At 41.3% G+C, this 26,977-nt stretch overlaps 2 protein-coding genes and 1 long non-coding RNA gene across 6 annotated transcripts in view; 1 reads left to right on the forward strand and 2 right to left on the reverse strand.

Annotated features, from left to right (window-relative positions):
* Positions 1-3,710: 3,710 nt before the first annotated feature.
* C1H5orf22 (chromosome 1 C5orf22 homolog) lies at positions 3,711-16,800 on the reverse strand. 2 transcript variants are annotated; one of them, XM_064427287.1, is made up of 9 exons: positions 16,647-16,800; positions 14,070-14,215; positions 12,095-12,244; positions 9,651-10,110; positions 8,985-9,047; positions 7,861-7,982; positions 6,897-6,963; positions 6,173-6,312; positions 3,711-4,990 (listed from the first exon to the last, which is right to left on the reverse strand). In XM_064427287.1, the coding sequence occupies exons 1-9, from the start codon at positions 16,749-16,751 to the stop codon at positions 4,858-4,860; spliced, it is 1,386 nt and encodes a 461-aa protein (XP_064283357.1). In that variant the 5' UTR covers positions 16,752-16,800; the 3' UTR covers positions 3,711-4,857. The 2 variants fall into 2 exon arrangements, with proteins under 2 accessions (XP_064283357.1, XP_064283367.1); XM_064427297.1 differs by lacking the exon at positions 16,647-16,800 and adding an exon at positions 14,882-14,994.
* A 3-nt stretch (positions 16,801-16,803) lies between these two features.
* DROSHA (drosha ribonuclease III) overlaps positions 16,804-26,977 on the forward strand; it is a 76,133-nt gene continuing 65,959 nt past the window's right edge. Inside the window, exons 1-4 of one of the 3 annotated variants that reach the window (XM_064427260.1) lie at positions 16,804-16,867; positions 18,374-18,493; positions 20,101-20,958; positions 26,418-26,510. In XM_064427260.1, coding sequence (XP_064283330.1) covers positions 20,108-20,958; positions 26,418-26,510 — 944 coding nt within the window. In that variant the 5' untranslated portion in view covers positions 16,804-16,867; positions 18,374-18,493; positions 20,101-20,107. Of the gene's footprint in view, positions 16,868-18,373; positions 18,494-20,095; positions 20,959-26,417; positions 26,511-26,977 lie in introns of those variants that run through there. The other 2 variants (XM_064427267.1, XM_064427274.1) reach the window with 2 other exon arrangements.
* On the reverse strand, positions 22,326-24,513 carry LOC135304660 (uncharacterized). The gene is made up of 2 exons (XR_010365951.1): positions 24,104-24,513; positions 22,326-23,616 (listed from the first exon to the last, which is right to left on the reverse strand). It is a non-coding gene; the product is annotated as an uncharacterized LOC135304660 (long non-coding RNA).

A 26,977-nucleotide genomic window follows, 5' to 3' on the forward strand; every position in this document is an offset into this window, starting at 1 on the left:
TAGAAACCAGAGTACCATATGTACTTTACAAATGTGTTTCACAAATGCATTTATATTTCTGCAACTTGTAAACAAGGAAGTAAAAAGTCTTGTCAGTGAAGTATTTCTGTCTGACGTGATATTGTCATGTTCACCAACACTTTTGGACTATCTGGGAAGTGGAAGTCACTAATGCATCAGCTTTTGACTTGTACTTCTAAGGAACTTTTTTTATGACTAGCTTTGAGCAGTGCCATATTAATTGAAATAAAATAGCACCTAGAGGTATGGAAACAAAATGCATCCATATTCTGACTTTAGTTACAGACATTTCTAAAATGACACTTAAAAAGAAAAAAAAATCAGTGTTTACTGAGGAGGATCAGCCAGGTCTCATTTTAATGACTGGCCTAAAGCTGAGGTAGGTAGTAAATCAGAGAAGCTTACTGGAACAAGGGGCATCTGAATCTGGGCAATTGAAATTAGACAAATGATATCAGACATTCAGTGTTAATAAGAATTGGGTAGCTGGTGACATTCTTAGAGTCAGAAAATAAAGTTGAAGTAAAAAAGAAGAAAGTCCCAAGGCAGGTTTTGATACATTAAAGACAGGGATTTGAGTTAGCTTGGCCATTAGTATTCAGAGCTGAGCAAAATCAAGCAGCAGGGAAGGACAACCTGGTGCAGGGCACAGTGTTCCAGAAGGCTTTTGTACACCTTGGAGTCTTATTAAATTTGTGTTGTCCAAAACATGTTTAGAAGCAATTACAAGAAAGGCTGGAAGAGATGCTGGGCAGCAAGCAGAGTACAAAGGACATAAACATTAGAAAATAATGTAGTACAGTGATATTCAGTACACTATTCAGCTCCATATTAGCAACTCTGCTGGGAGTTATTTATTGACTGCACATTGTGACACCATACATTAAATAAATATAAGATTTAGTATTGCCTAGGGCAGGCAAGAGATGGACACATTTTAGATTTGTTTTGGGAGAGGTAGTCCTAAGTTTGCGATGGACCTCATTCTGTAAAGCAGTGAAAGACAAACATAAATTAGTACTTATTTGTTTTGGCAAGAACCCTGAGTAAAATGGTATGCTAACAATTCTGCTAAAGGCATGAAATCCCTAAGAATGCAGCCCAGCAGACAGTGCAATCCACTGTGGTAGAAGATATGCAAAACCATCAGGATATTCATGGAAGCTGCTGAAAATACATAACTAGCATTTAGCAGGGGAAGGCTGGAATGATTTTTCTCTCTCCGCTGAGATGGCTCCTTCCTTGAGAGGGTAAGTATTCCCGTTTGAAATTATTTAACCTCAAAGAAAATGGCAATAAAACTGTAAAAATAATACTCAACCACTATACAAAACCAGACAAAAATTTAGACCAGAGCCATGTCTTAAATGCTTGGGACTACAGTGAGTAAAGCTTTCCTTTGCAGATGAGAGCTCCTTTATCTGAGAGAGGGAGGAGTTGGGAGTCCCTTTAAGTCTGCTGGGACATGAACACCAGTGAAGGGACTCAGCACCTTCCAGAGCTGTGCTTGTGACAGAGAAGCAGGGCAGACAGTGGTCCACAGCCTCAAAGGCAGGTAAGGAATAAAAATAGTGTTGGGATGCTGGTATGATTCTCCTTGAGGTCATTGTAGACCTAAGCCACACTGCCTCTCTCCCAGGACTGGTCTGTGGCTGAGCCTGATGACAGTGAAGGAATTTGTGCCAAAGCAGGAGCTGGGACTGGATTTACTGGGTTCCTGACTATCTGCACTAGGGGGTGGGAGCTGCACCTCTGCTGTTATGACAGAGCATTTCCTCTTGCAAGAGACATTGAAAGCTGAAGGCAGAAAATGAATGTCTTTCTTCCTTCCTCCTGAGTGGCTGGGACTTACAAAGGGTTTGTAGCACTGATGGGAACAACCGGAGCCATCAAACAGGACAGGAGGGGACCTTCTAGTGCTCTTCCTTGAAAAGGACCCATATTATGGATCTCCTAGAAAAAGTTCTAGAACTGTTTAGATTGGAAAACATCTCTAAATTCATTGAGTCAAATCATTAACACAGCACTGCCAAGTTCACCACTAAACCATAGCCCTAAGTGCCACATATGAAGATCTTTTAGATAGTTCCAGGGAAGGGTCTCTTCCCACAAGACTGATCTTGATGGAGAATTATCTTCTTCTTCTTCCTCAGTAGCAGCAGAAAGAAGATATTTATGGAGTTGACTCTTCAGCCCCCACAGTCCAGCTCTGACCAAGTCTAGGGTGACTGACTCACAGCATCATTACCAACAGACAGGAAGGGACAGAGCTGCCACAGACACTGAGACAGAAGCCTCAAGGAGGGGAAGAAATGGTAACAGAGAACACAGTAAACTCCACCATCTGACTCATCCCCTGTTCATTCTTCTTGGAAAAGCTCATTTTGTTCCACAGTGACAAGCTAGGAATCCACAGCGTGGCTGGGGTGCAGAGCTGATGACGCACAGGGAAGGCAGAGGCTGCTCAGCATATCTGGTTTAAGGCCCTATTTCATTCTTCCCACAAATGTGTGTGTGGTTGCTCAGGTTGATGGTGCATCTTGGAAACTGAGCCACAATTACAACAGAACTATCTCTACCACTGAGGAATATCTGCAGACACCTTCCAAATTGGGCATCCTTACTCCTCTGTGCTGCCAAAGGGAGCAGCAGAGCAGGCAGAGGCATCTAGACATAAGAGTCAATATGAAGCTGCTGACTTAAGACAGTGCTGCTATGCTAATATCCTCAGGTGGGTTTATTTCTAATGGGCCTACATGTCCCATCCTTGCAGTGCTGATTAGAGGAGTTATGCATTGCAATTTCACTGTCTGGTTCTGCATAATACATACTGAAATAAGCTGAGAGGAAAATGAGGGAGAGACACTGGGAATGGAGGATTTGTGCATCTGGTTAAGAAAGAAGCCATATAGGGCAAAAACGAGAAATAAGAGACACCTGTTTCTGGCTCGCCTTGATTACTTTTCACCAAAGTAAAAAACAACCTTGTAAATGTCCTTAACGTAGAAATTAATGTCTTTGTTATTATGCGAGACTGGCATTTTCTGGCATATACACAGCCTGTGTTAGTCAGATTTCAGATGATAACAATTTGACATTCATAAACAAAAATTGTGCTTGAAAGGAAGATTTCTTAATTAACTTGGAAAACAAACAGACAATTCAGGATGTTATTTTTATTCTGCAATACCGTGGTGAACACATGTGCATGAACCAGCATAGGCAGGGCACAGGAACAACCACATGACCACAGATAAAAGGCCAAGAAGTAAGTTTAATTTTCACTAAACAAGGCACCCCAGAGGAGCATCCAGGCAGAGCTGCAGGCACTATTGGGTTTGGTCCATACTAAAAGTTCTCCCAATTTGGATCCCTCAGCCCTGGCTGCCAGGCAGCATTTTGCTCTCCCTTGCCCAGGCTTTCCCCAAGGAAAACTGGTTCTCACCTGCCCATGCAGGAGATGCTCAGCCATGCCCCACACAGGTTTTTTGTTTTCTACAACCTTATGAAAAGCCCACCATGAAGCATTTTTAACTTTAAAAAAACCCAATCTTTACAGAAGCAGCACATAATGTGACTGCACTTCATTGCTGTATGTGATGTATGGCTGTTTATAATTTATGAAGCATTAAGGATATTGGCTCCAAGGCTCCTTATGACACGTTACAAAATCAGAAACAAAACGGATCCATGGTCATGGAATTTATTCTACTAGAACAAATATTTTAAAGAAATTATATACTTACAATCTATAATATAGTCATTTACATCAACAGCAGAAGTAGTAAAAAACACTAAAAAGCGCACAAAGTCTCTGTAAAGCAAAGAGTAAAGTTAGCAAATAAACTCCACCATTTCAGAAGAAATTACAAGCAAAATTTATTCATAATAAAAGACAATGTTCTAGGTAGCATTTTTTTCCTGTTTCAGTTTCGTTCCCAATAAATCCTGTGGGGTTTTTAACTCTGAAGTGCCAGTTTTCTTTAGAGCTATATTGATTTCTAAATTAAGTAGTTCTAAAACTGTTATTTCCTAAATAGCAATACTGAAATGAGTGAAAGCCTGGTACAGAATGTTTTGCTGCTGACTTCAGTGAAGCAAAATCTTTGTTTCTGAAAAAGCAATCAATTCCTTACAGGATTTAAAACATAAAAGCATACACATGCACACATAGTTTTTATCCTCAAAATAATGTAGAAGTGAAAATACCAAGCCCAATGTCTGTATATTAGGGATATTATCTAAGCCACCAATAAAATATTCTAAGGCAAAATAAGACATTAGTGAGACAGAAAATAAACATAAATGATATTCTGTGGATGGGGCAGAAGCCATGAGCTGCTCTAGAGAAATGAGAGGGTCATCTCAGCAAAATAGACAGGAAAGACCACTACACAGACCAACAACTTTAAGGGCATCTTTAAAACCAGTTCTTAAAAGACATAATACAACTCAGGAGCAAATCTGTTACCAAATTACAAAAAACATACATAACAGAAAACCATTTTAAGAAATTATGTATTTTAATTTTTTTTTACAGACACAAAGAAAAGGGACAAAATCCCTCAATTTATAGACAAAAAGTCGTTTCTCTTGCACCAATTTTAAGAAACAAGATGGTAAAAATAAGAATTACAGCACTAATCTGAACAAAGCCAAACAGGTATCAGTTCACATGCAGCTAATGTGGAGAAAGCAATGCAACTCAAACCCTAGCTGGGTCACCTTGGGTTCTAGTGCCACCTGCTGAAATAACAGCAGTCTTCCCCTTGCAATCACAGCTAATGAACAATTTAAATTAATCCTCTTCATTAGACAGCAACACAAGAAGAAAGGTCATGAAGAAGATGAAGTGTTTGAGTAATCTAAGTGCACATCCAGCGAGCCGTACACTGAACGTAGTAAATCAAGAACCTTCTCTTGAATGATGTCAACCTGCTCTGAAGGGCAGTAGTCATCCAAACTTGATCTGTTAAAAAAAAAAAAAAAAAAAGCAGCATGAGACTACAGATATCACAACCATAACCACTTGTGTATTCCTGCAATTCTAGGCTAAATCTTCTTTCAAACTGTGGCAAGTTTTGCCTCCCTCTGAAGCATAGTGCTGTGCTTCTTACCACTACATGTTAAGTTTAATAGAAAGTCTGCAGCAGATCAGGGACATGATCTTTCTAGTTCTGCTCTCTTCCTGAATCTGGCACAGAACACACTGCCAGTCAAAGTTCAACCAAATTATCTAATTAAAGGACACATGGAAAATTTAGATTGAAAAATTGAAATGCTACTGGTAAAGTAGGCAGGAAAACTTGAAAAATATCTTCACAATACCTGGCATACAGCATTTTCAACAGTATCTATTAATGAACTTCAAACAGATAGTAGTAAAAACTGACTTCCTGAACTTTTTAGCTGTTAAGATCTACAGAGATGATTTTGGTTTCTCCACAGCAGTGTATAATAACCCGGCAATTGGCCCAGGGAACAGAGTTTTCTTTTATTGCAGCCATTAGCCATACTAGTTCTTGTTGCCAAAACCAGTTTCATATCAGCTTCTGCTATTGCTGCTGGCACTTTAAGAGCACAATTAGTATTTTTGACTGATTAAATTGCAATAATTTGTCTCGAGCCACACTGTGGTCTTCAAAGTAGATTTTTTTCAGACCAGTTCTTTGGTTCTCCTAGGTTCCTGGCCTCAAACTCCATTCTGTTATTCTAAATAAAACCCTTACAGTCCTGGAAGCCAAACTTTTATCCCATAAAAAGTTTTACTAGAGCTTTAAACAATATAAATGCCTTTCAGTCTACTAGATTAAAACTCATTCCAGCAAAAGTTTCACTGAAAAAAAGAAATCCTATCTGTAGTACAATAAACCCTAGAGCAAGAGAGTAAGGAAGGTGGGATTTCAGCCCAAGCCACCTATGCTTTAATTAGCTCAAGGAACACAAGTAGAGATGTACGAACTCCAGTGACAGCTATCAATCCCAACACACACAAGGCCTCATCACAGCCTTTACATAACCTGTGCTGAAGCACTGTAAAGCTTCCACTTTAATAGAGCTTAAGAGAGAACTAGTACTATATTGACAGGATCATTTAGCTTCATAAGCATAGCCTGGATACTTTGAAGTGAAAGGATCTGCACAGTCTTACCGAGCAACTGTCACCAGTGTGGGCTTGGGCAGATCTGTCAGTAGAACTTTAATGGATTGCATGAGGCCTTGGATCTCGTCTTCAGTGCTAACATGGTGAGGAAGCTCCACATAATCACAGGTCAGACCAGCTTGATGGACCTGTGGGTAAATTAAAGAGAGATTTAATTTCTGTTGATAAATTATAGATACAGCTTATGCATGTAGAAAATCTTTAGAATATCATCCCTAGCCCGTCAGGTAACTTGCACCTCTTCCCATAGTGGGATTTCACCCCCAGCTTGTTCTTTAAACAAGTAAAATTCTGGAGGTTGTATGGATTGTTATCTCCAGTACATTGTACCTCTTCTTATGAATTCAGAGTATGCTGCAGCCCTTGAAAGATGATATAGCTCTGATATGTTACAAAAATAGGTACCTTATTTTAAGCTCTGCAAAGGTGATCAACAGACTGGTGAAATTTAGCCTCCATTCACAGGATGCAGCCCAAGACATCACAGTCCTGGGAGATCACACTAAAGTTGCCTAATTATAGACAGACAAGCAGACTAGAATTTTAGCAGCTTTGAGAGGAAAGTCTAAGTAATAAGACATAAAACCTGAGGAAAATTACCAAAAACACATGAAGTCCTGAATCAAGAAGCAAGTCTGAAAGGAAGTATGACTCTCTCCCTCTCTGTTGAAGCCATGCTTTTGACATCTGTCTGCTTTTTTTGGTCACCTACCATTTCATAGTCTGGGCTTTCCATTCTGGTTTTCAAACTGTGAACTAGTTGAACAAGTGGCTTCATTCTGGAGGTAAAACAAAACCAACATTTGTTACGAACAGTTGGAAACATTTATATACCTTAAATGGTTAGGAAAAAAAAAAGGGGAGGAAAAAAGAGGGAAGTAGAAATGATGGCCTAGGATTTGAAAAGGAAATTTGCTCCTCTGTCATCTTGCACCTGCAAAAATGGAAATTATCAGTATTATTGCACTGTTTCACCAGGTTTCCTATAAAACCCCTACAGTTATACTTGCGTCTGGCAAATATTCCTTGTGCTTCGTTTAGGCTATATCTGCAGAGAAGCTGTTGCAGCTCAAAAGTCATATGAACTTTATAGGAAATACTTCTTGTCACTGTTACAGAGGTCATTCAGTAATTGGTGCATTTACTGTGGAAAATGAGTGATTTTCCTATCAAGGAAAAGCTCACTTTGACTGTCTCTTTTCATCTGAAAACTTTTCATGTGAAAACATCTAGTTTAAAAGCAGAGTAATGCAGTTCAGATGTCTAGTGGAGACTGTTGCTCAGGTACAGTTCCATTAACTTCTGTTTCTCCAAAGAAAGCAGAACCTTTGGGAGCACCAAAGAACTGCTTCTCCATGCCCTCCTTGGTTTGTTGCCTTTTTTGAGAGCTGTGCTACACATGAATGACCAAGGTTTTAGTCACCAAATATGCCTCTATCCACAGACAACAAAACTTGCATGAAGCTGTACAAGACAGAGCTTCCAAAGCTTACAGTAGTGCAGAAGACAGTAGGCTGCCTCTCTTTTTTTTGTTTTTTTTTTTGTGTCTCTTTTTCCTCTAGAACTAAAGGAAAAAGTGTGTACTTGCACAGATCCTATCCTTTTCTGTTATAAAAATGCTGGACTAATCAGTTCTCAAACTTCTATTTGCAGTTTAGGCCTCTCAAAATTCCTACCCAGGATATGAAGCCCATTTCTGTAGGGTTTCTTCATCATCACTGTCACACAAATCCGCAAATGCTGCTTCCAGATCCTCCAGCTGATGAACACGGTTTTCAACACAATCCAGCAAATCTTCCTTTAAATAAGTATATACAAAAGTATGTTAGGAAAAAAAAGAGGTAAGAACATCTGACTTATTCTATGATTTATTTTCTGTAATGATTGATCTACTGGAAGTGGGGAATCAAACAACTGATTCATTCCAACACATTTTTTCAAGAGGATCACAGCAAATGCCTGCAAAAGCTGTTACACCTTCAGAATCAATCATCTCACTTTGTTCTGGTCTTCCCATCACAAATTTAAAAAAGCCACCTTTTAAATATGTACCTGTCCTTATTCCTGGTTAACTAAGAAATATAAAAAACAATTTGCCAATATTCAACATATCTTTATTTCTCTATTCACATATATTAATTAGGTTTCATTTATTTGTGATAATTAAATGTGTTGAATCTCTCTGTATTAGTGTTCAGATGAGATTATGAAAACCTGTATTTCCATGTTTTAGAAGCACACAGCACATAAAATAAAAAGTACATCACGGTACTTTCTTGCAGTACTTCAAATACAGCATAATACCATCCTTTCCACATCTGAACAAAAAGGCAAAATACCAATTACGCATTCATCACAGCTCTGATTATCAAGAAAGAGCAACAAGGGAAGGAATGGGAGAGCCTGGAGGGAGGAATGAAAAAAAAAAAAGAAAAAAGAAGCAGCTACCATAAAACCAAAGAAGAAACACCCCACCAAACCTAAGCCCAGTTAAACCACAAAAAGAACAAGTTTTCTCGTGACTTACTAGGTTTTCATTCCTTCCATGCCAAATACCATTTTGTTTACAGAAGCAATTTTTCACACTCATACTAAATATTTATGCAATTAACATGTTTAATCAAAACATTTAATAGAAAAAAATTCTAAGATGCTGTTGATTAGCATTCAGCTGCATAGCTTAATGTGAGACCACTTCATTAAGCACCTTTGATAGGTTCCTTCCTGCTGTCGTAACTCATTTTCATTGGGTAAAGAAAAAGAATCATTCCTTCATACGTTCCACAAGGAAGCATCATACCTCTGTTGCATTTTTATGTGGCTTCTTGAAATTGTACAACTCTTGCAAAAGCTCATATTCTGTCTTTGAAAAAGAAAAAAAAGAAGAAGAAAATGACTCTTCAAATGAGATACCCAATCCTCCAAGCCTTCAAAAAAAGATCATTTCCCTACTCTAGCAAGGCAGACAATAATAAGTATAACAGCCTCTCATCAGGACAAGCTACCACTCTTTGGATAATCAACACTATTGCGCCTTTTGAAAGGCAGTCTCCAGATACTATCATAGCTTTCTAAGCACAGGTTATAGCAGGTAAAAAATGATAAAGGCTCTCATCTCCCCGATGAATCTTGCTGCAGGTATTTGGAAGGTAACCTCTGGAAACCCAACCATAGCATTTTGTCCCAGAAGCAGAAGTTGAGTATACCCCTGAGTTTGAACAGACACTCAATATTGATACCAAGTGTAAGAAACTCCCCCATTTGGTGGTTGAAATTTTTTACCACATACACTCCCTTAGAAATATTTATTTAAAATGGAAATACCTCTTTAAAATATTACCATGAATCATTAACCATGATCAGCTAATCTGCTAATTTAGCTTAGATGAGAGTTTCTCCTAGACATAAATATTAAGGCTGGGACTCTTTTGTGAGTGGTTTGAGGCTACTCAACTTCCACACTTACCTGTGTGTACATTTCTTTAAATGGATTTTTAACTGAAAAAAAATCTAAGTCGATGTCCAAAACATATGCATCCCCTTTCTGCAGTACTTGGCAGACATCTTTAGCAATGTCCCTTACTGGGCATTCACTGTTTTTAAGACAGCTTGAAGCTGAGCCCTCTGCCAAAGTTTCTGCCCCATTTAGGGCACCTGCATTTTGTATTTCCTTTTTCCTCACACTGGGGATGATGTGATCAAAGTCATCAGGAGCCTCTGAAGAGGAAGAAGTGGCACTTGCTGTGTCATCTGTATTAAGCTTCAGTCTTTTAGCAGATGCTACTTCACCATTTCCTTCTCGGCTGTTTGATGATTCAGTAGGATTGATGAGAATGACGTGCAAATTTAAAGGCTTCTGGTTTTCTAGCTGATCAGCAGGAACATAAAGACCATCACTTAAGAAGTAATTATCTGTGCCTGTAACCCTACAATTGACAATAACTCCCAGTTAATACACATCTTGGCAAAGAGCTTAGGAAAAAGCATTTTATACTTTAGGGATTCAGAGAAGAATGAATAGATGTTTGATGGCTAATGAAAGCAATAAAACTGTGTAGACAAAATTATTTCTTTTAATCCTCAAGTTTAAATTATACTAAAGTTTTTTCTACTTCTTTATTGTGGAATATATTAAATGTCATTCTATATTTATTATGATAGCCCAAGGTTTTAATTGATTAAAAAAAGATAATGCATTATGTGCTACTAAGATTAATTTGAAATTTAATTGCATTTTAAAGACAACATCCAGAATTGCCAAGATATTATCAATACTATGGCACATAAGATTACAAACCTATAGATATTTTGTCTTGATTTTATAATTTTCTGGGAAAATTATGATAGTTGGGCTTGCAAAGTGCCCTGAAATGCATAAATATTGACTTAGTGAAAGTACAATATTATGAATTCATAAGTAGAATTCAACTTTTTTTCTACCCCCAACACATTCCCTAAGTAATAAACATGATAACTAGAGGATAAATAGCTAACTATCAATTTAATCCACTTTAAAAAACCCCACAAAACAACTAACCAACCAAAAGCAACACTAAAACTTCTGCTTACAGTGAAAATTTAAAGAACGGATTTCAACCTGTATGGCAGTACATTAAGCCTTAAGCATCACAAACTCAAATTACAAATAAGATTAGGAAGTGTGAACTTTGGCTTGCTTGTGGTAAGGCCTCATTTGAATACAGGGTATTCAAATCACCATCAATCAACCAGAAAGACAAATAATTTCCTAAGCAGAAGAAATTTGAAGTTCAGTTGCCCAGTGTCTTGTGGATGGATTACCCTCAGTTTGTCAAGGTCAGGGGCTGGATTACAACCCCATCTTGTTGACAAGGCAACCGCAGCACATCTACCCAGAAACTCTGCAGGGCTCACCATGAGCTCATAGCACATTAGTGTCCACTCATGATGAGGCTTTTTCTATTGCCTATGAATCTCCTGTCATCAAAATTTTTAGGACATTTGTATTTATGAGGACTCTTTCCCTTTCTTCCGTCATGATTTTGGTAAGCCTAGAACCTGATGAAAATGTACCTGACTTTCTTCAAAAGGAAGTCTGAAATGTTGTTTCCATGCCAGCTAAGGCCACCAGTGAGAGAGCTATTTGACCATCATGAATTATTCCTATATATTGGCTAAATGATTAAATGTAACAGAAAACACTAGGGTTTTTTTAAGAAAAAAATAATTTAGGCTGTCTTTAGGCTTCAGATTCAGAATTTTAGAGCTTTAATTGTTTTAATTAAGGTGGCAAAACAAAGCATTTCTCTGCTGTTTTCTGTTAAACGTGCTTTAAAATATTTATTTTGCTATGCTCACAAGAGACATGATTTGCATATAGCCCCTAAGGCTGCCCAAAATCACAACACTATGAATATGGTGAATGTAAGATTATCATGGACTGCATCCTGCAGAATGATGAGGGCTCTGATTTGAACTTGAACCACACAATAATTAAGATTCAAAGAGACAACTGGAAGTCTCTATAGTTGATCGTCTGATCAAAGCAGAACTGACTTCAAAGCTAGATGAGGTTGCTCAGGTGAATTGTCCTTTATCAAATGATGGAGAATTTACTACCTGAGCGCCTGTTTCAAGTATTTAAGTAAATAAACTTCAAAAAACAAAAAAAAAAACTCCAAACAAACAAAAAAACCCATCTCACACTAGAAAAACAGTCATGGCTGATACCAAATAACAATTTCACTAGTTAGACGAAAGACCAAATTGATACAAGTGTAACTGCATTAGGTTCTAAGGAAATTATAAATACAAATTAAATGTTTGTTTTTATTTTTATTTATTAGTTTTGTTTAAGAAAACAAAAAAACTCCAATGAAAAGCTATAGAGATGAGTTTTGTATTACTAGTATATGTCAGCAGACAATTTACCTGATCGTTGTTGTTGATACATCTTTCCCAACAAGAAAACTGTGTTTCCCTTCTGAGATCTGCTGAGCCCAGGGTGGGTGAAGCCACACTACTTGAGAAATATGGCCAGCATAAACAGCAGGCATAATCCAGTTTTCAATACTTAATTCACTATAATCAGTAGAGAAAGACAGAAGATAGCAATGTTACTTTCCCTATAAAAATGGTCAAGAACACCACAAATATCTTCCACACCTTGAAGTCCCCCATGCAAATAATCTAAAACTATACTCCATGTAAGGGCAACATCAACAAAGAAAGAAAAAGAGGGAAATCTTTATTCATAAGACAAACCAAGAACATCTGTAGTAGGTAAAAAAATGTTTGGACATAGAGTGGAATCGGCTTCACTCTTAGCATGGCACTTTGATTATAAACTCCTTAGTGGTAGACCTGGCAGTGTTAGGTTAACGGCTGGAGTCGATAATCTTATGGCCTTTTCAACCTTACTGATTCTGTGATTCTATGCCCTTTGTCTCTTGATACATCAGACAGAGGAAAGTGCAAGGAACATCATCAACATTGCTGTAAATAACTTCAAGCTGACCTCATGACAGTGTTTTATTGTGAACTGCTCCAAGTGTATTTTAAATGTCATCCCAGTAATTAAAGCGAGTCAATCCACAGGATTAGCATCTTTCCTCATTATCAAGACCCTATTTTTTTAGGTGTATGATGCCAACTGTATCCTGGGCTGCAGCAAAAGAAGAATGATAAGCAGGTCACAGGGGGGGATTCTGCCCCTCTTTTCTGCTCTTGTGAAACCACACACCTGGAATGCCGCATCCAGCTCTGGGCCCCCCACATAACAATTACATGCAACTGTTCAAACAGGTCCAGAGAAGGCCACCAAGATGATCAGAGGGCTTCAACACCTTTCCTATGAGGACAGGTTGAGAGAGTTGGGGTTGTTGATCCTGAAAGCTGCACAGATACTTTATAGTACCTTCCAGTACCTCAAAGGGACTACAAGAAAGCTGGAGAGGGACTTTATACAACAGCATGCAGTGACAGCACAAGGATTTAAAGTGAAAGAGTGTGTGTTTAGATTAGATATCAGGAATATATTCTTCACTGTGAGTGTGGTGAGACACTGGAATGGGTTGTCCAAGCAATTGTAGGTGACCCATGGCCAGGAGTGTTCAAGGCCAGGTGGGATGGGGACCTGAGAAAGCTGGTCTAGTGGAAAGCGTCCCTGCCTATGGAACGGGAGTTGGAACTAGATGATCTTTAACATTCCTTCCAACCCAAGGCATTCAATGATTTTGCTATAGAGTCTACAAAACTTCTCATCCAATAAGAGAACGAAATATTGACTCTGGCTAAGGTGATTCAAGTACACCAAATGCATCAGCTTGTAATTGCTGTAAATCACAATAGTAATAGTGAAGCAATAATACTGAAGCAAACAGTATTTATTTTAAAACAGGAACACAATAGTAAAGATCATAGTGGCTTATTACCTACCTACCCTAGATGATGGGGGAAAACAGTGGTATTTATGATTGTAATAGGAACATCTTGCTCTACTTCATATATTCAGCATGCCAACAAAGGATGTGCTATTTCCATCTTAAAGCCATTTTTTCAGTGTGAAGAGAGAAAGACTGTTTTATAACTACAGCTTTTCAGACAAAGAATCCATGCAGAGTCCTTTCTTGTTATCCAGAGGAACCACTTGGGATAATACCATCATACACTACTGAGCTAATACACAAAGCAAACTCACACACCTTAAATTGCTTGATATGCAAGGTAACTTTTGTCATTAAAAAATAAAGTTTCAGCAAAAGTGAAATGACAGAAGATGCAACTTGAATCTGACTTATACCTCTTTTGTTCATCCTTCCTAGGCAGTCATAGCAATATTCACCGTGAATCAAAGGGAGCAAGAAGTAGACTTAAAGCCTACTCTGATGCAGTACCTAGGACTTACCTAAAAAGAGTTTCTTTGTCAAATACAGTGTCCGCAGGCATATTCACAGGAATGAGAAGGTCTGGATGGGAATCAAGATGAACAAAACTGATGTTACTGGCAGGAAGATGCTTTGAACCAATGGCACGATAGATGAAAGGCAGCACCTAAAGCAACATGAATAAAAACATTTTTATGATAGCCAGTGGGCTGAAAAATGCAACAGCTTTAGCAGCAAAAGCACCAGTACCACTTTTATTCCTTTAGAATTTGGATTAGAGAGAGAAGGAGACAGAAAACAATACAAAGTGGAAATAATTCCAGCGGCAAGTCAACCCGTGAACAACAATCAATATAGGCCCAAGCATTCCAGATGAGAAACTGCTGAAGAATCACAGCTTTACACACTTTTTCCTTCTTTATAGGAAGTCTTGTTTGCAGCAGCTCTTCTCACTAGCCATTCAATTCAATTCCCAGATGTTTGGGGTTTTTTCCATTTACTACTAAGCCCCAGAAATGCCTTTCCTCTTCTGCAGACCATTGCCCATATATTTCTTTCCCCATGCTATAAAGTTTCCCTGCCATGCACTGGTGCTATGGAGATAAAAACAGTTTGTTCCTTATGTTTTATAAGTTAACTGCTATAGATTGAAAACTGACCCCATCACGATTTAAACTTTAGCTGACTATTAAACCCATTCCTCTTGAAGAATTAATTCCTAATCCCTCCATGACTGTTTGCAATAGAGACTACTTTTCTCAACTGCCCAACTTTATTCCCTGCTGAAGTTCTTCACTCAGAAGAGTGAAAAACAAGAGATGAGGCAACTCACCAATTTACAGTATAGCAAACCACTGAACTGCAATAACATAGAGTGGTAAAAATGAGAAAACTGATGGCTGATTCCTCTTGGGGCTGCAGTACCCAGACTCTCTTCCACAGTTAGACGGCATCAACTGCCTTGGCTGCCAGAGCAAATCCAACATGAACTGTGAATCACAGCCCTATCATACAGGGAATGTGAAGACTGTCACAAGCAATAAAAATTATGAGTGACCTCTGCATTACAACAGCAACTGAGCTACTTTTTTTTGGCATAAAACTGATTAAGATGACAACCCTGCATACTGCATAGGCATAACTGTAAAATACATGTATATTACTGCAACAGTAGATAAAACAAGACTAAAACAAACAGGTTCCCTGACCCATGGCTTTTACTTTTATGTAAAAAAGAAGCAATCTGGCCTACTAAACAATCTACAGTATCTTCAATTAAAATTGAAACTGCACCTCAAGTAAGTGCAACCACAGTTTGTAAGAGACAAGAGAGACTAAGTTCTCTAACCTGACAAGTTCTCCTGATTTGGATTTAGAACAAAATTTCCTTCATGACAGCTGTTATTATTAATCAGTGCATGATGCAGCTACTGACAACTTGCTCTAGAGGAACATCACTGTCAGCAAGGCCGACATAAATTTTTCTCTGAAGTTCTTACATTTTGGGACAAAAAGCCATTTATGTTTTATTCAAGATAGACCAATTCATCCACACTCCTACACTGAAAACATTTTAAATTAAATATATAGTATTAATAGAACTTTAAGTGAAAGTTAGTTTTGAAAACAGAAATATAGAGACTAAAATAAAGAAGGATCATTAAGAGGCATTATCTCAGAATTCCTATTACAGTGACACTCTAAGTCCTTGGCTACCATGACAAATCAGCTGTCACAGCATCACATATTCAGTGAGTCTTAGCAAAAATGAATTGCATTGAAGTACTTAACAATTTGTAAAATTATTGTCTTTAATAAACTTTACTACACTCATATGTTCTCTTTTCAAAGAATCTAGTACAGAAACTGTTACTTTAGGATTAAAGCCTCAGTTTATGCTTTTATTAAAAAAAAAACAAAAACAAAACAAATCATGAGAAACCAGAAGTAGCAGTTCAAAAGCAATTCCTTCTTCACTCCCTTTTTCAATGACTCCACGAAAGAAGGCAAAGCTCCAGATTTTTAACATTTCTCATCAAGTGGGAGTCGATCTAACAGTTGAGATGGGATTATATTTACTTATCCTCTGCTGACATGGCATACACTGGGTAGGGTTGAGTTTCCAAGCACCCCACTAACAGCTAGCAAATTACAACAGCAGTGTTAGGTAGGTATTATCTCCTTTAAATCACAGCAATTAATGGTACAAAGAAGAAAAGAACATTCAGCAATTATTGCTTTAAAATATGCCAAAATACGATCACGGCAATAAGTAGCTCAGTCGCTGAACCAGGTCACCTGGGCGCTGAAGTTTATTGATGTTTCAGCAGCGGCCGGGAAGGCAGCTTTAGGGCCTGTGCGTGGCTGCGGAGGAGAGGGCCGTTCCCAAGGAAGCGCCCGGAGACGGGAATGCGCATCTCCCGGGGAGGCCGCCGGTGACGGCACCGCGCACCTCTCTTCGCTCCCATCCGCCGCACTGAGCATCCGCGCCGCGCAGAAACACCAACCAGCTCCCGCGAACCGGGACACACGAAACCCCTGCCCATGCCCCAGCCGAGGGAGCCCCCACCCGCCGCAGCCCGGCGCCGGGCACTCACGTCCTGGTGGTCCTCCACCACCCACACGGGCAGGGCCGGGTACCGCCGCCGGGAGGCCGCGCAGGGCCGGGAGGCATCCCCGGGCCCCGGCTCCGCTCCGCTCATGCCGCCGCTCCCCTCGGGCGGGCGGCGCTTCCGCCCGCAGCGCCTCCCACCGCTTTCCTGTTCCGGAGCCGGGGCGCTGCGGGCGGCGCTGGCCTCGGCGGCGGCGAGGGCGCCAGGTGGGCTCGGCGTGCCGGGCTGCCCGCGGCGGGGCCGCCTTTGGGCCGCTCCGCGCTGCTGGCGGGGCTCCGCAGGGGTCGCGGCCGGGCCGGGGCGGGGGCGCGGGTCCCGGGGTCGGGAGCGCGGCGGCTCCGCGGGGCTGGCGGGGCCCGGCCGGGGGCGGCTCAGCGGCTCCGTGCCCCCGGGCCAGCGGGAGGCGGCGGTGGGGTGAGGCCACTGGATGGGTCACGTCGGAAGGGACCACAGTGGGTCATCTGGTCCAATATTCCTGCTCCAGCAGGGTCATCCCAGAACGCATGGCACAGGATTGTGTCCAGACAGTTCTTGGATATCTCCGGTGAGCGAGACTCCGCAAGCTCTTTGTGGAATCCGTTCAGTGCGCGGGCATCCGCACAGTTGAAGAAGTTCTTCCTCATGTTCAGGTGGAACTTCCTGTGCATCAGTTTCTGCCCATTCACTCTTGTGCTGTTGCACGGCACCGCCGAGAAGAGCCTGCCTCCGTCCTCTTTGATGCCCTCTCTTAGACACTTACACACATTGATGGTGTCACCTCTCGGTGCTCTCTTCTCCATGTGTCAGTGCCGTGTTGCTCTCAGCACGGCATCTGCAGGGAGAGGCGAGTTTATTCAGTGTTTTTTAGGGGACCAGTGCTGCTTTAGAAGGGACTGTCTCCTGTTAGTGCAATCCCTCTTTAGGTGACGGGGGAAGGGGAGTTTGCCCTTTTCAGTGTTTTCGAAGTTACTTAACTTTCATTCAAAGTTGAATGTGACTTGAGTTTGTAGCAGAGGGAGCTTTAAAATGATTTGTAACCATGTAAAATTTGTAACCATGCAAAATAGTTTTGTGTCTTTTTGAATTTTTTTTTCAGTTGTGATTCTGTGCATCCTGAAGGAGTAAAATTAGTGGTAGAACAAGAGCAGTTCTCTGGCATCAGGGAGATCTGGGACCTGATAAACAAGACCGTTTGTTTGAAAGCTGTGACATGTTAGAAAGAAACACACCTAAAGACAAGGCACTGTGGTACAGCCTGTTTAGATAAAATGTGTATGTGACTGTTAGCAAAGTCTAAAACAGTCTTCTCTTAGAAGCCTGACTTGTGTAAGAGCACAGCAGGAGAACCAAAGTAAAATTAATTCAGCATCTGATGGATTATAATTACAAATATCAAAAGGGTATCAAAAGGACAAAAAAGACTATTGCCAGGCTTTTAAAAATTATTTTATTATTTTTATTTCTATTTTTTTTTTTTTGAGAACCCTTGCAATATTGGAGGGTACTGAGCGGGTACAGGCTGACTGAAAGGAGCAAGTGGCTTTATACCATCATGGCTGCTATCTCCTCAAAGAGTGGGATTCTCAATTCTCTCGCATTGGCCCTCGTGTTGTTCTGGAGAGGGAATGACCACCACCAATTCCAGTGGCTTCCACTAAGCCCTGCATGTGTAAAGAGGGTCCTCTTTGATAACAGTCCTTTGCCCCTGCGTTTCTTTTCCTTTCTCCCTCCAGTTCACCAGAAGCTGTCTACTTTCTCTCAGCAAGTGCTACATCTTTTCCTGCAGTGTCACCGGAATGTGGCTGACAGCAGTGCTCTGAGCAGTCCAGGCTGGCCATGTTGCACTGTAGCAGGTGGGAGAATATTCTGTGCATGTACTTCAGCATCAGCAAAGCCTCAGTGAAAGGGAGGCTTTGTTTCCTTTCTCTGGTGATCTTTCCAATTGTGTCTGTGTGTGTGTCTCCCCTTTCTTTCTCCCTTCCCCTTATGAAACACAGGATTTGACTTCTGGAGGTGCTTAGATAATTTTTTTCACCTCTCCTTCCATTCCGGCCATAGATTTTCTTAAATGGTTTTTTCTTCTTTTTTTCAGGTTTTGAAACTTAACATGGTAATTAAATAGTCAGTTTAAACTTTAATGAAGCACAGTGCTTTCATTTATAAACATTAATGACTTAAATATATGTCTAGTTTTGAGCATCACTTAAACCTGCTTTAAGCAGTAATCGTTTCTCAAGGGTAATAGGGCTGAGAAGGCAGATGAGGGATTTCTTGGGAATAATTTATTTCAAAGGAAATTAAGGAATGGCACAGTCTACATGGGTTTTTTTTTCATAACCTGTAAGGGGTGTAACCTGTTTTTCCATAAAAATATACCTACCTCACATAAAACACTTTGGAGGGTCTGTTGAATTCAGTCCTTTGGTACATTGGTGTAGCAGGCACAGGGCCTGCACGGCCTCCTTGGCGATCAGAAATGGATTCCTCCTTAGGCTAGGAAATGCCGAGTCAGCATGACTGGGCCTTAGAAGCCCCTCTCTTCCGCCTTTCGGACCCTGCTTATCTCCCTGTAAATCCATAGGTCACTTTCCCCTGACTCTTACTATTGCACAGTTTTTAAAACCCCTGTAGGGTGTAAAAACCCTTAATTCTGCCCGGTTCGGCAGAAGAGCTGTTCCTGGACCCTTCGTGGAGACCCGAATAAGAGAATCCTGTGGAACGTCATACAGCTCCTTCTCCTCTCTCTGCGGCACCTAGCAAGCTAAAGAGCTGGAAATCACAAAAGAGCTGATTATCACTAAGAGCTGCAAATCAGTCTAGCTTGCCTAGGCTGCCTGAGCCCCTGCTGAGCTATCCTGGCCGGCTGGCATTCCCTGCTGGGCTCCTGCTCTGAGGGTAATGACCCGGCCATACATTGGGTACTCAATAATGAGTGTAAATTGCTAGTATTTAATTTAAAATTTACATGATTTGTTGGGCCAGGTGGCATGCAATGAGGTGTTAGTCAAGTCATTCTGCCTAAAGTTTAGAATTGTGTTCTAGAGAGAACTCCTTGTTATGTATGCAACATTGGATGACTACTGCTGCTATTAGTCATGAGTGATTTCTTTGGTGTGGGGTATCCAAAGGTTTGATATCAAAATGTTGAAGTACTAGTGGAGGTGCTTGTATCCTTGACCTGTCATCATAACAATAATTTGTTGAAATTACATTGTCCTAACTCGTAAAGCATGATCCAGCTTGGGTTCTGGCTTAAAGTAAGTACTTTTATGGATTAGAGGCTTGAAGGAATAAAAAGGGGCATGCACTAAGGAGGAGCACAAAGCTCCCAGTGAAAGTGGATATTCATTACTGCTACTGTTAAAGGAAACTCCTCAGCACTTCAGGAGTAGCTCCTGCAGATGCATTGAGGACATCTTACAAAAATTGTGTGACTGGATTTTTATTTCCCTCAATAAAGGTGAGCCATGTCTTTCCATTCTGGGCGAGGATGTCCCCGTGGCCAGGGGGGACCAGGAGCAAGAACTTCAACACAGACCTACCGCCCTCAGAACCTCCGGCAGCTTCACCCACAGCAGCCGTCCGTGCAGTACCAGTATGAGCAGCAAACTGCCCCTCCGACAACCTACTCCAACCCTCCAGCCACCGGTTACATGCCTCCCAGGCCAGACTTTGTGCCCTATCCTCCTCCAGTGCCCCCTTCCACACAAAATCCCATCAGCCAGTGTCCCATGAGGCCACCATTTCCAAACCACCAGATGAGGCAGAGCTTCCCAGTGCCTCCATGTTTCCCTCCCACCCCTCCACCAGTGCCAAACCCTAGCAACACTCCTGTGCCAGGAACACCTGCTGGACAAAGCACCTTTCCTTACATGATGCCTCCCCCCACAGTACCACACCCTCCCCCCCCGCCAGTCATGCCACAGCAGGTCAGCTACCAGCCCGTGTACTCGGCGGGGTACTCGCAGCAGTCATTCCCGCCGCCCAGCTTCAACAGCTACCAGCACAGCTCCGGCTCCTTCCCGAGCGGCACTGCCAGCAGCAGCGCCAGCAGCGGCCACTTCCGGCACACGGGGCAGTACCAGGGAGAGAAGTCCCAGAGTGAGCGGCGCTCCCCAGACAGGAGCAAGCACTACGATGAGCACCGGCACCGCGAGCACGGTCACATTCACGGCGACAGGCATCGCTCCGCTAACCACGGGGATCGTCGGGATCGGGGCCGCAGTCCGGACAGGAGGAGGCAGGAAAGCAGTCGGCACCGGACGGATTATGACAGAGGAAGGATATCCCCTCATCACAGAAGTTACGAGCGAAACAGGTAACTATTATCTGCCTGCAAGGGGAGAGATGTCATCATCAGTATGTGTTTGCATCAACGTTCTTCCCTTACCCTTGTTTGTCCGTCTAGCTCGGGAAGTAGCCAGTAGTCAGTTCTCATGGAAAAAGTTACTGTTTAGACACCTTCCAGATACACTGGTTTGCCTCATGGTTGTGAGCTGCACTTGTCCACAGAGATAGTTTTCAAACAAGAGCTTCTTTGCATCCCACTGAGTGGATTGTTGAGTAGTGCTCAACGTATTGACCTTAGAAATTTACGCACATGTGGCAGGAAAATAGAGTTGGCACTCTAAGACTTTAGAAAGTTGAGTCTTACAAACAATTCAAATTTCAAGATTTAGGTACCAGAGTTAGGGTGCCAGGTGTTACATTCTTTCAGTAAGTCTTGCATTTGCAGAGAATACTGACTTGGTGAGGTTTATAGTCTGATAGGAGCCCATAGATAATGTGTTCTAGTGAAGAGCATGCTGTGTTCAGGGTGAATACCTCAGTAAGCCAACCTCAAGAGAGGACTGAGGTGAAAAACAGCATAGGTCAGTTGTAGGCTTCACTGATGTCATTCAGAGTGTGTGTGCACTACTTCTTTTGGGATTTATCATGAAATGTCTGTTCCTCTTTGTCACAGTTTCAGAGACAGACCAGTGACACAACACACTGAGTTCATGCAGCAACAGTTCACTTCTTTCAGATCTTGCCCAGTCACAGTTTCACTGGTCAAATTATATAAGTAAGGTAATTCTGTAACTGATCACATATTTCCCTTATAATTTTATAATTATTTATACTTTGAGGCCTACAGGCCAGCTGTAGGCCACCACAGTTGCCCCTTTTTGTTTTTAAATACAAAAGCAGTGTCTGTCATCCTCTGCAGGCAGATGATAGACACGGCTTTGTGTAAAAAACTCGACCTAGGCCTTGATTGAGGCCGTCAACTCAATTTAACAGGCTCAGGCCTCCTTTTAGTTGGTGATGTATCCTATATATTTTGGAATTTGTAACATTCACTCTAGAGAGCTGTCAGGTGGGACCACTAGTGATACAATTTATCAGTAAAGCATGGTGCAGGCTTGTAGCTTAACAGTTACAAACTTACAACTTAACTCTAACAACTGGAAACTGCTCAACAGTTACAAATTTACAACTTAGCTCTAAGAATAACAAACAACTCAATGGTTACAAATTTACAACTTAACTCTAAAATAAGAAACGGCTTAATCTATAAACAAAAAACATTTAAATTCTCAGAACTGCGGGAAAAACAACAAGAAAAACAATATTTGTTCGGTTCTGTTATCTATAGTCTTAAAGGAATAAAATCCTTAGTCTTCATTTCTTTAAATATATAAAATCAGTGTCACCTGTTTTAGGGTATAAACAGCACCAGGCATTCCCCCTCTTCTGTTTAAAGAGTATGTTCTAAGTACTGTGTAGGGGATATTAGTGGTGTAACGCACCTTATAGCTGTAAGAATTGTATTTAGTGAGGTAAGCGACTGCTTCGGAAAGTATTATTTACAAGACCAATTCAAAATTATCAAAAGAAGCATTGCATGTCTTAGGTTTCACAGGCCACATCTTGGCACATGAGCAAAAATGATGCATCTTTGTGTTTGTAAAGTCTTTAAAATATTTGATTCTTGAAGTATTTGAGTAAAGTTACAAGTGAGTTGTCATTCTCAGGGTCCCATTGATGGCCCAAGGTGTATTTTTCCTTGAAGGATTATGAATAATCATTAAACTGAAAGTGACAAAGTTAAGTGTTATGTGGCCATTATTTGGAGTTATCACAAGGTATGTCTAGTTAGATATACAGTGATAAAGTCTAGGTAAATATCATGAATATTTTTTGAGAATAATGTGCATAAGGCTTTCTTTTACAAGCATATTGAGTACGTTAACTTTTGGTGTTTTCTTAATAACCCTATAAGCTTTAGAACTTTATTTGTACCTTTGGCTGGCTAGTTTTTGTCTAACAGCTTTTATCCTTAAATAATATGTCTGCATAATTCTGGATAACTGAGAACGCAATTTTAGGCTTGGCACGGGGAGACCCGCCAGGGTCGAAAGGGAAAGTTCTGCGCTGTCGTGGCTCAGCAGTGGCAGAGGCATCTTCTCTGGTGTATGTTGTGTTCTTAGCTGGTGTATAATTTAGGGAAAACTGACGTTCCAGCAGCATTGGAGTGATTGGGACAGCAGCACCGCTTCCATGTATGAGGTCTCTGAGCACTCCTGGTGACGCATTTCTCGGGCCCACCTCCATGTCATGGGGATGGGCAGGTACATCCCCACCCCTTGGAGACTGGGCAGAAAACGCAGGCACGCCCCGTGGAGGGGGGCTTGAGGCTGTGGTCTTGGAGCTGGTCCAGTTGGTCTCGGGAGGAAGTGGTTCTGGTGCACTCAGGGTTTCTCTGCATCAGCGGCAGTGCACCCTGTTGACCATGCACGCTGGTCGTGGGTGGTTACGGAGGTTTCTGCCAGCACGGCAGAACAAGGGGCAGCAGAGCGCAGAGTGGGAAAGTGGCCAGTTGTTTCAGAGGCCTTGGCAGCCATGGCAGGGCACGGAGGGGCTGTAGAGTACCCATTTAACACAGCACGGCTGCTTGGGGTGGTTTCGCTGATGGCCCCAGGAACAGCACGATCTGCCAACAGATCCTGGTTCCAGAGGGTGTCAGGGCACTCCCCAGGTAGGTCACCCTCGCCTGGGGAGGCCCCATGACTCCGCCCATAAGCCTCCCAAAGCACTGTACCTTCTGTACCGATGCTTTTCCTTCTTACACCTGGCACAGCATCTGCCTGCCCCACCGCCTCCCGCGGTGCCCTGCTTTCACCATTCACCTTGGCATATGGCGCCAGCTGTGTTCCTTCTGCCATTCTCACTACCCGCTCACTCTGCAATGTTTTTATCAAGTTCATTATGAGTCTCCATGGTTTGACAACATAAATGGCAGAGTCATCTACTGTGGAGGCAGCTGTTAGGATATGTTGGCCGGCCCGCTCCCAAGTTTTTAAATCTAGGGCAACCCCTTCTGATACATCCGGTCTGTGGCTCTCACACCACATTATGAGGGCTAATAAAGCCCCTTCCTCGTATTTTTCGATTCTTTTCTTTAAAATGGGAGTCCATACCTTCAGGAGAGGGTCCTCTGGTGTTGAAGCCCATGCTTCCATGCTGGTGGTGTCTTCCACTTACAAAAAAGAAAAATTAGAGGAAAAATTAAAAGGAGGGGGTTCTGGACCAATCACAACTCTATATGCCATTCTTCACAGCTCAAAGGCTGCAGGCAACTCGTCCTGGTTGCCCCATGGCACTGTTCACGCCGCTCCTTGCAGCTCAAAGGCTTCAGGCAGCTCCTCCTGGTTGCCCTGTCTGTGTCCCCGCTCTGTTGGCAGCAGCTGTTGCAATCACATCAGAGTCCACCAATTGTCACAGCTTCGGAGGCAGACCAGTGACAAGACACACTGAGTTCATGCAGCAGCAGCTCACTTCATTCAGACCTTGCTCCCTTATATACCCTGGGAGCCCATGAGGTTGATCCTCATTGGCTGAGCCTGTTACTTCCTGCTCAGCCAGCCAATAGGAGCCTGAGTCTCCAATGGCCTGGGCCTGCTCTTACTGATCAAATTATATAATTAAGGTAATTCTGTAACAGATCACATATTTCCCTTATAATTTTATAATTATACTTTGAGGCCTACAGGCCAGCTGTAGGCCACCACACCTCTTCTTCATGGACACAAATAGCTTGAAAATTATAGGCTGACCTGATGTAATCTGCTGTGGTGTGTTTTAGAGCAAACCATCATCAGTTAAATCTTTCTCACGTCTTAGGTATGTTCTGTTTGTAGCTCTTTATGTGTCTAATGAGCTTTGCCAAAATATTCAAAGAGCTACTGGAAAGTTAAGTATTTATCAGAGTTCCTGGATCACATACTCTTAATTTTAAAAGCTCAGAATTTTTTCATACTATGTGTGGAACATGAATTTGCATGTAAATCCTGTGTAAATGAAGCCCCTTTGATTTAGATATGCAGAGACTTAATTACAGAATCTTAGACACCTGCATTCAAAAAAACAACACACTCAGTAGGTTTACTTCAATTTTCAAAAAAGGATTTTGCTAAAACTGAATGCAACTGGCATTAAGGCACTGGCCTTTTCTGTTTGATGTGCTTGTGGAGTTTTCTCCTTTTTTCTGCATAATTTCAAGCTTCAGTTTTAAGTTTTGAAAATGCATGTTTTCAGTAGCTTCTTTCTCAAACACTTTTGAATTGCTGCTTTAGGCCGACAGCTTCCAGATCTACTTGATAATGTATCTACTTATTTTATTCAGAACTGTTTACCAGACTTGGGGTTGATTTTTTTTGTGCAGCATCTGTCTCTCAAGCAAATCAGATGGCATGGAGTACGCTTTCTCTGAAGACTGAATCCTTGCCTGAACAAGGCACCAACAAACAAGGATACATGGGGCTGGGGATAAACAATAGATAATTTATCTGAACATTTTGCTTTGTAAATTTGCGTTGTTTCATATTATGAGCATGAGAACAAACGTATATATATGTTCATAAATAATTTTGACTCATTCTGTTAACCCACCAGGCCACTTGAGGCAGCTGTTCATAATTCCTAGCGTATCAGCAGACTAGAAGTTTTAACAGATGCACAATGGCTTACCAGCTGTTAGCAGAGTAAAAAGCTGCCTGTGTGATCTTTCCTGCCTAATAAATACAGTAATTTCGTAGAATCATTTAGATTGAAAAATGCTCTTAAGATCACAAAGTCCAACCTGTAACCTAATGCTGCTAACTCTTAGACTTAATTGTGTCCCTAAGTGCCCTATCTACATTTCTTTAAAATGCCTTCAGGGATGATGATACCACCACTTCCCAGCCAGCTGTTCCATTGCTTGATAACCCTTTGGGCGAAGAAATTTTTCCTGCTATCCAAATAAAATCTCTCCTAGTGCAACTTGAGGCTGTTTCCTTTCATTCTGTCATTTGTTACCTGGCAGAAGAGGCTGAGCCCCACTTGGCTACACGCCCCTTTCAGGCAGCTGTAGAGAGCAATAAGGTCTTGCCTGAGCCTGCTTTTCTCCAGGGGATACAACCCCAGCTCCCTCCTGCTTTGCCATTTGTAACAGAAGAAGAGGAAAAATGGTAATAAGTCATGTGAGGAATTCATAAATGTCACCTCTGCATGGTGTACATTAACTCTAGTATTGAGATAGATGGCTTTGTGACAAAGGTGGAGGACATGGACGCTTGACTGCCTTTTACAAGTTTCTTGAAGGTCAATGTTAAGAACATCTGGGTTTTTAGCAGTCAGCATGTGGATGTCATTCTGCATAACATGATCTTAGGCTGCTTTTGTGTTCCTTTCAGGTATAGAATGTATGAAATACCAGATTTCTCATTTAACTTTTGTTTTGAACTTTTCCAGGGAGCGGGAGAGGGAGAGGCATCGGCACCGTGACAGCAGAAGATCACCATCACCAGACAGATCTTATAAAAAGGACTACAAGAGAGCAGGAAGGTAGGGAAGGTTGTGTGAGGCTGTGTGTGGTCTCATGAACATTTGAGGCTCTGTGAATCCATTCACATGAGGTTTTGTGTATGCATCTGAAACCTAGAAAAAATGAGTGTCTTAAATTTGTAATCATCTATTGGTACATGCCAGTTATCTTGAGACCTTACAGAGTTAGGAACAGGGTTAATATCTGGAGAGAGGGAGTTTCGTTGCTGTGTCCTAAAGACTTTCTCTTAAGTCTTCTAATCTGTAAAAAATTATTTAAAGTCACTCTAGATTATCTTTTATAGGCTTTTCTTATATTATTCTTATAATATAAGAATATAATATTCTTACATTATTATATATATTATATTATATTATATTATATTATATTATATTATATTATATTATATTATATTATATTATATTCTTATAATATTCTGAATGCTGGATAGTTGGAAATATTGCAACATTATTGGTTTTGTGGGCAG

The sequence above is a fragment of the Passer domesticus genome, chromosome 1 (assembly GCF_036417665.1).
Source record: "Passer domesticus isolate bPasDom1 chromosome 1, bPasDom1.hap1, whole genome shotgun sequence".
Classification (NCBI taxonomy): domain Eukaryota; kingdom Metazoa; phylum Chordata; class Aves; order Passeriformes; family Passeridae; genus Passer; species Passer domesticus.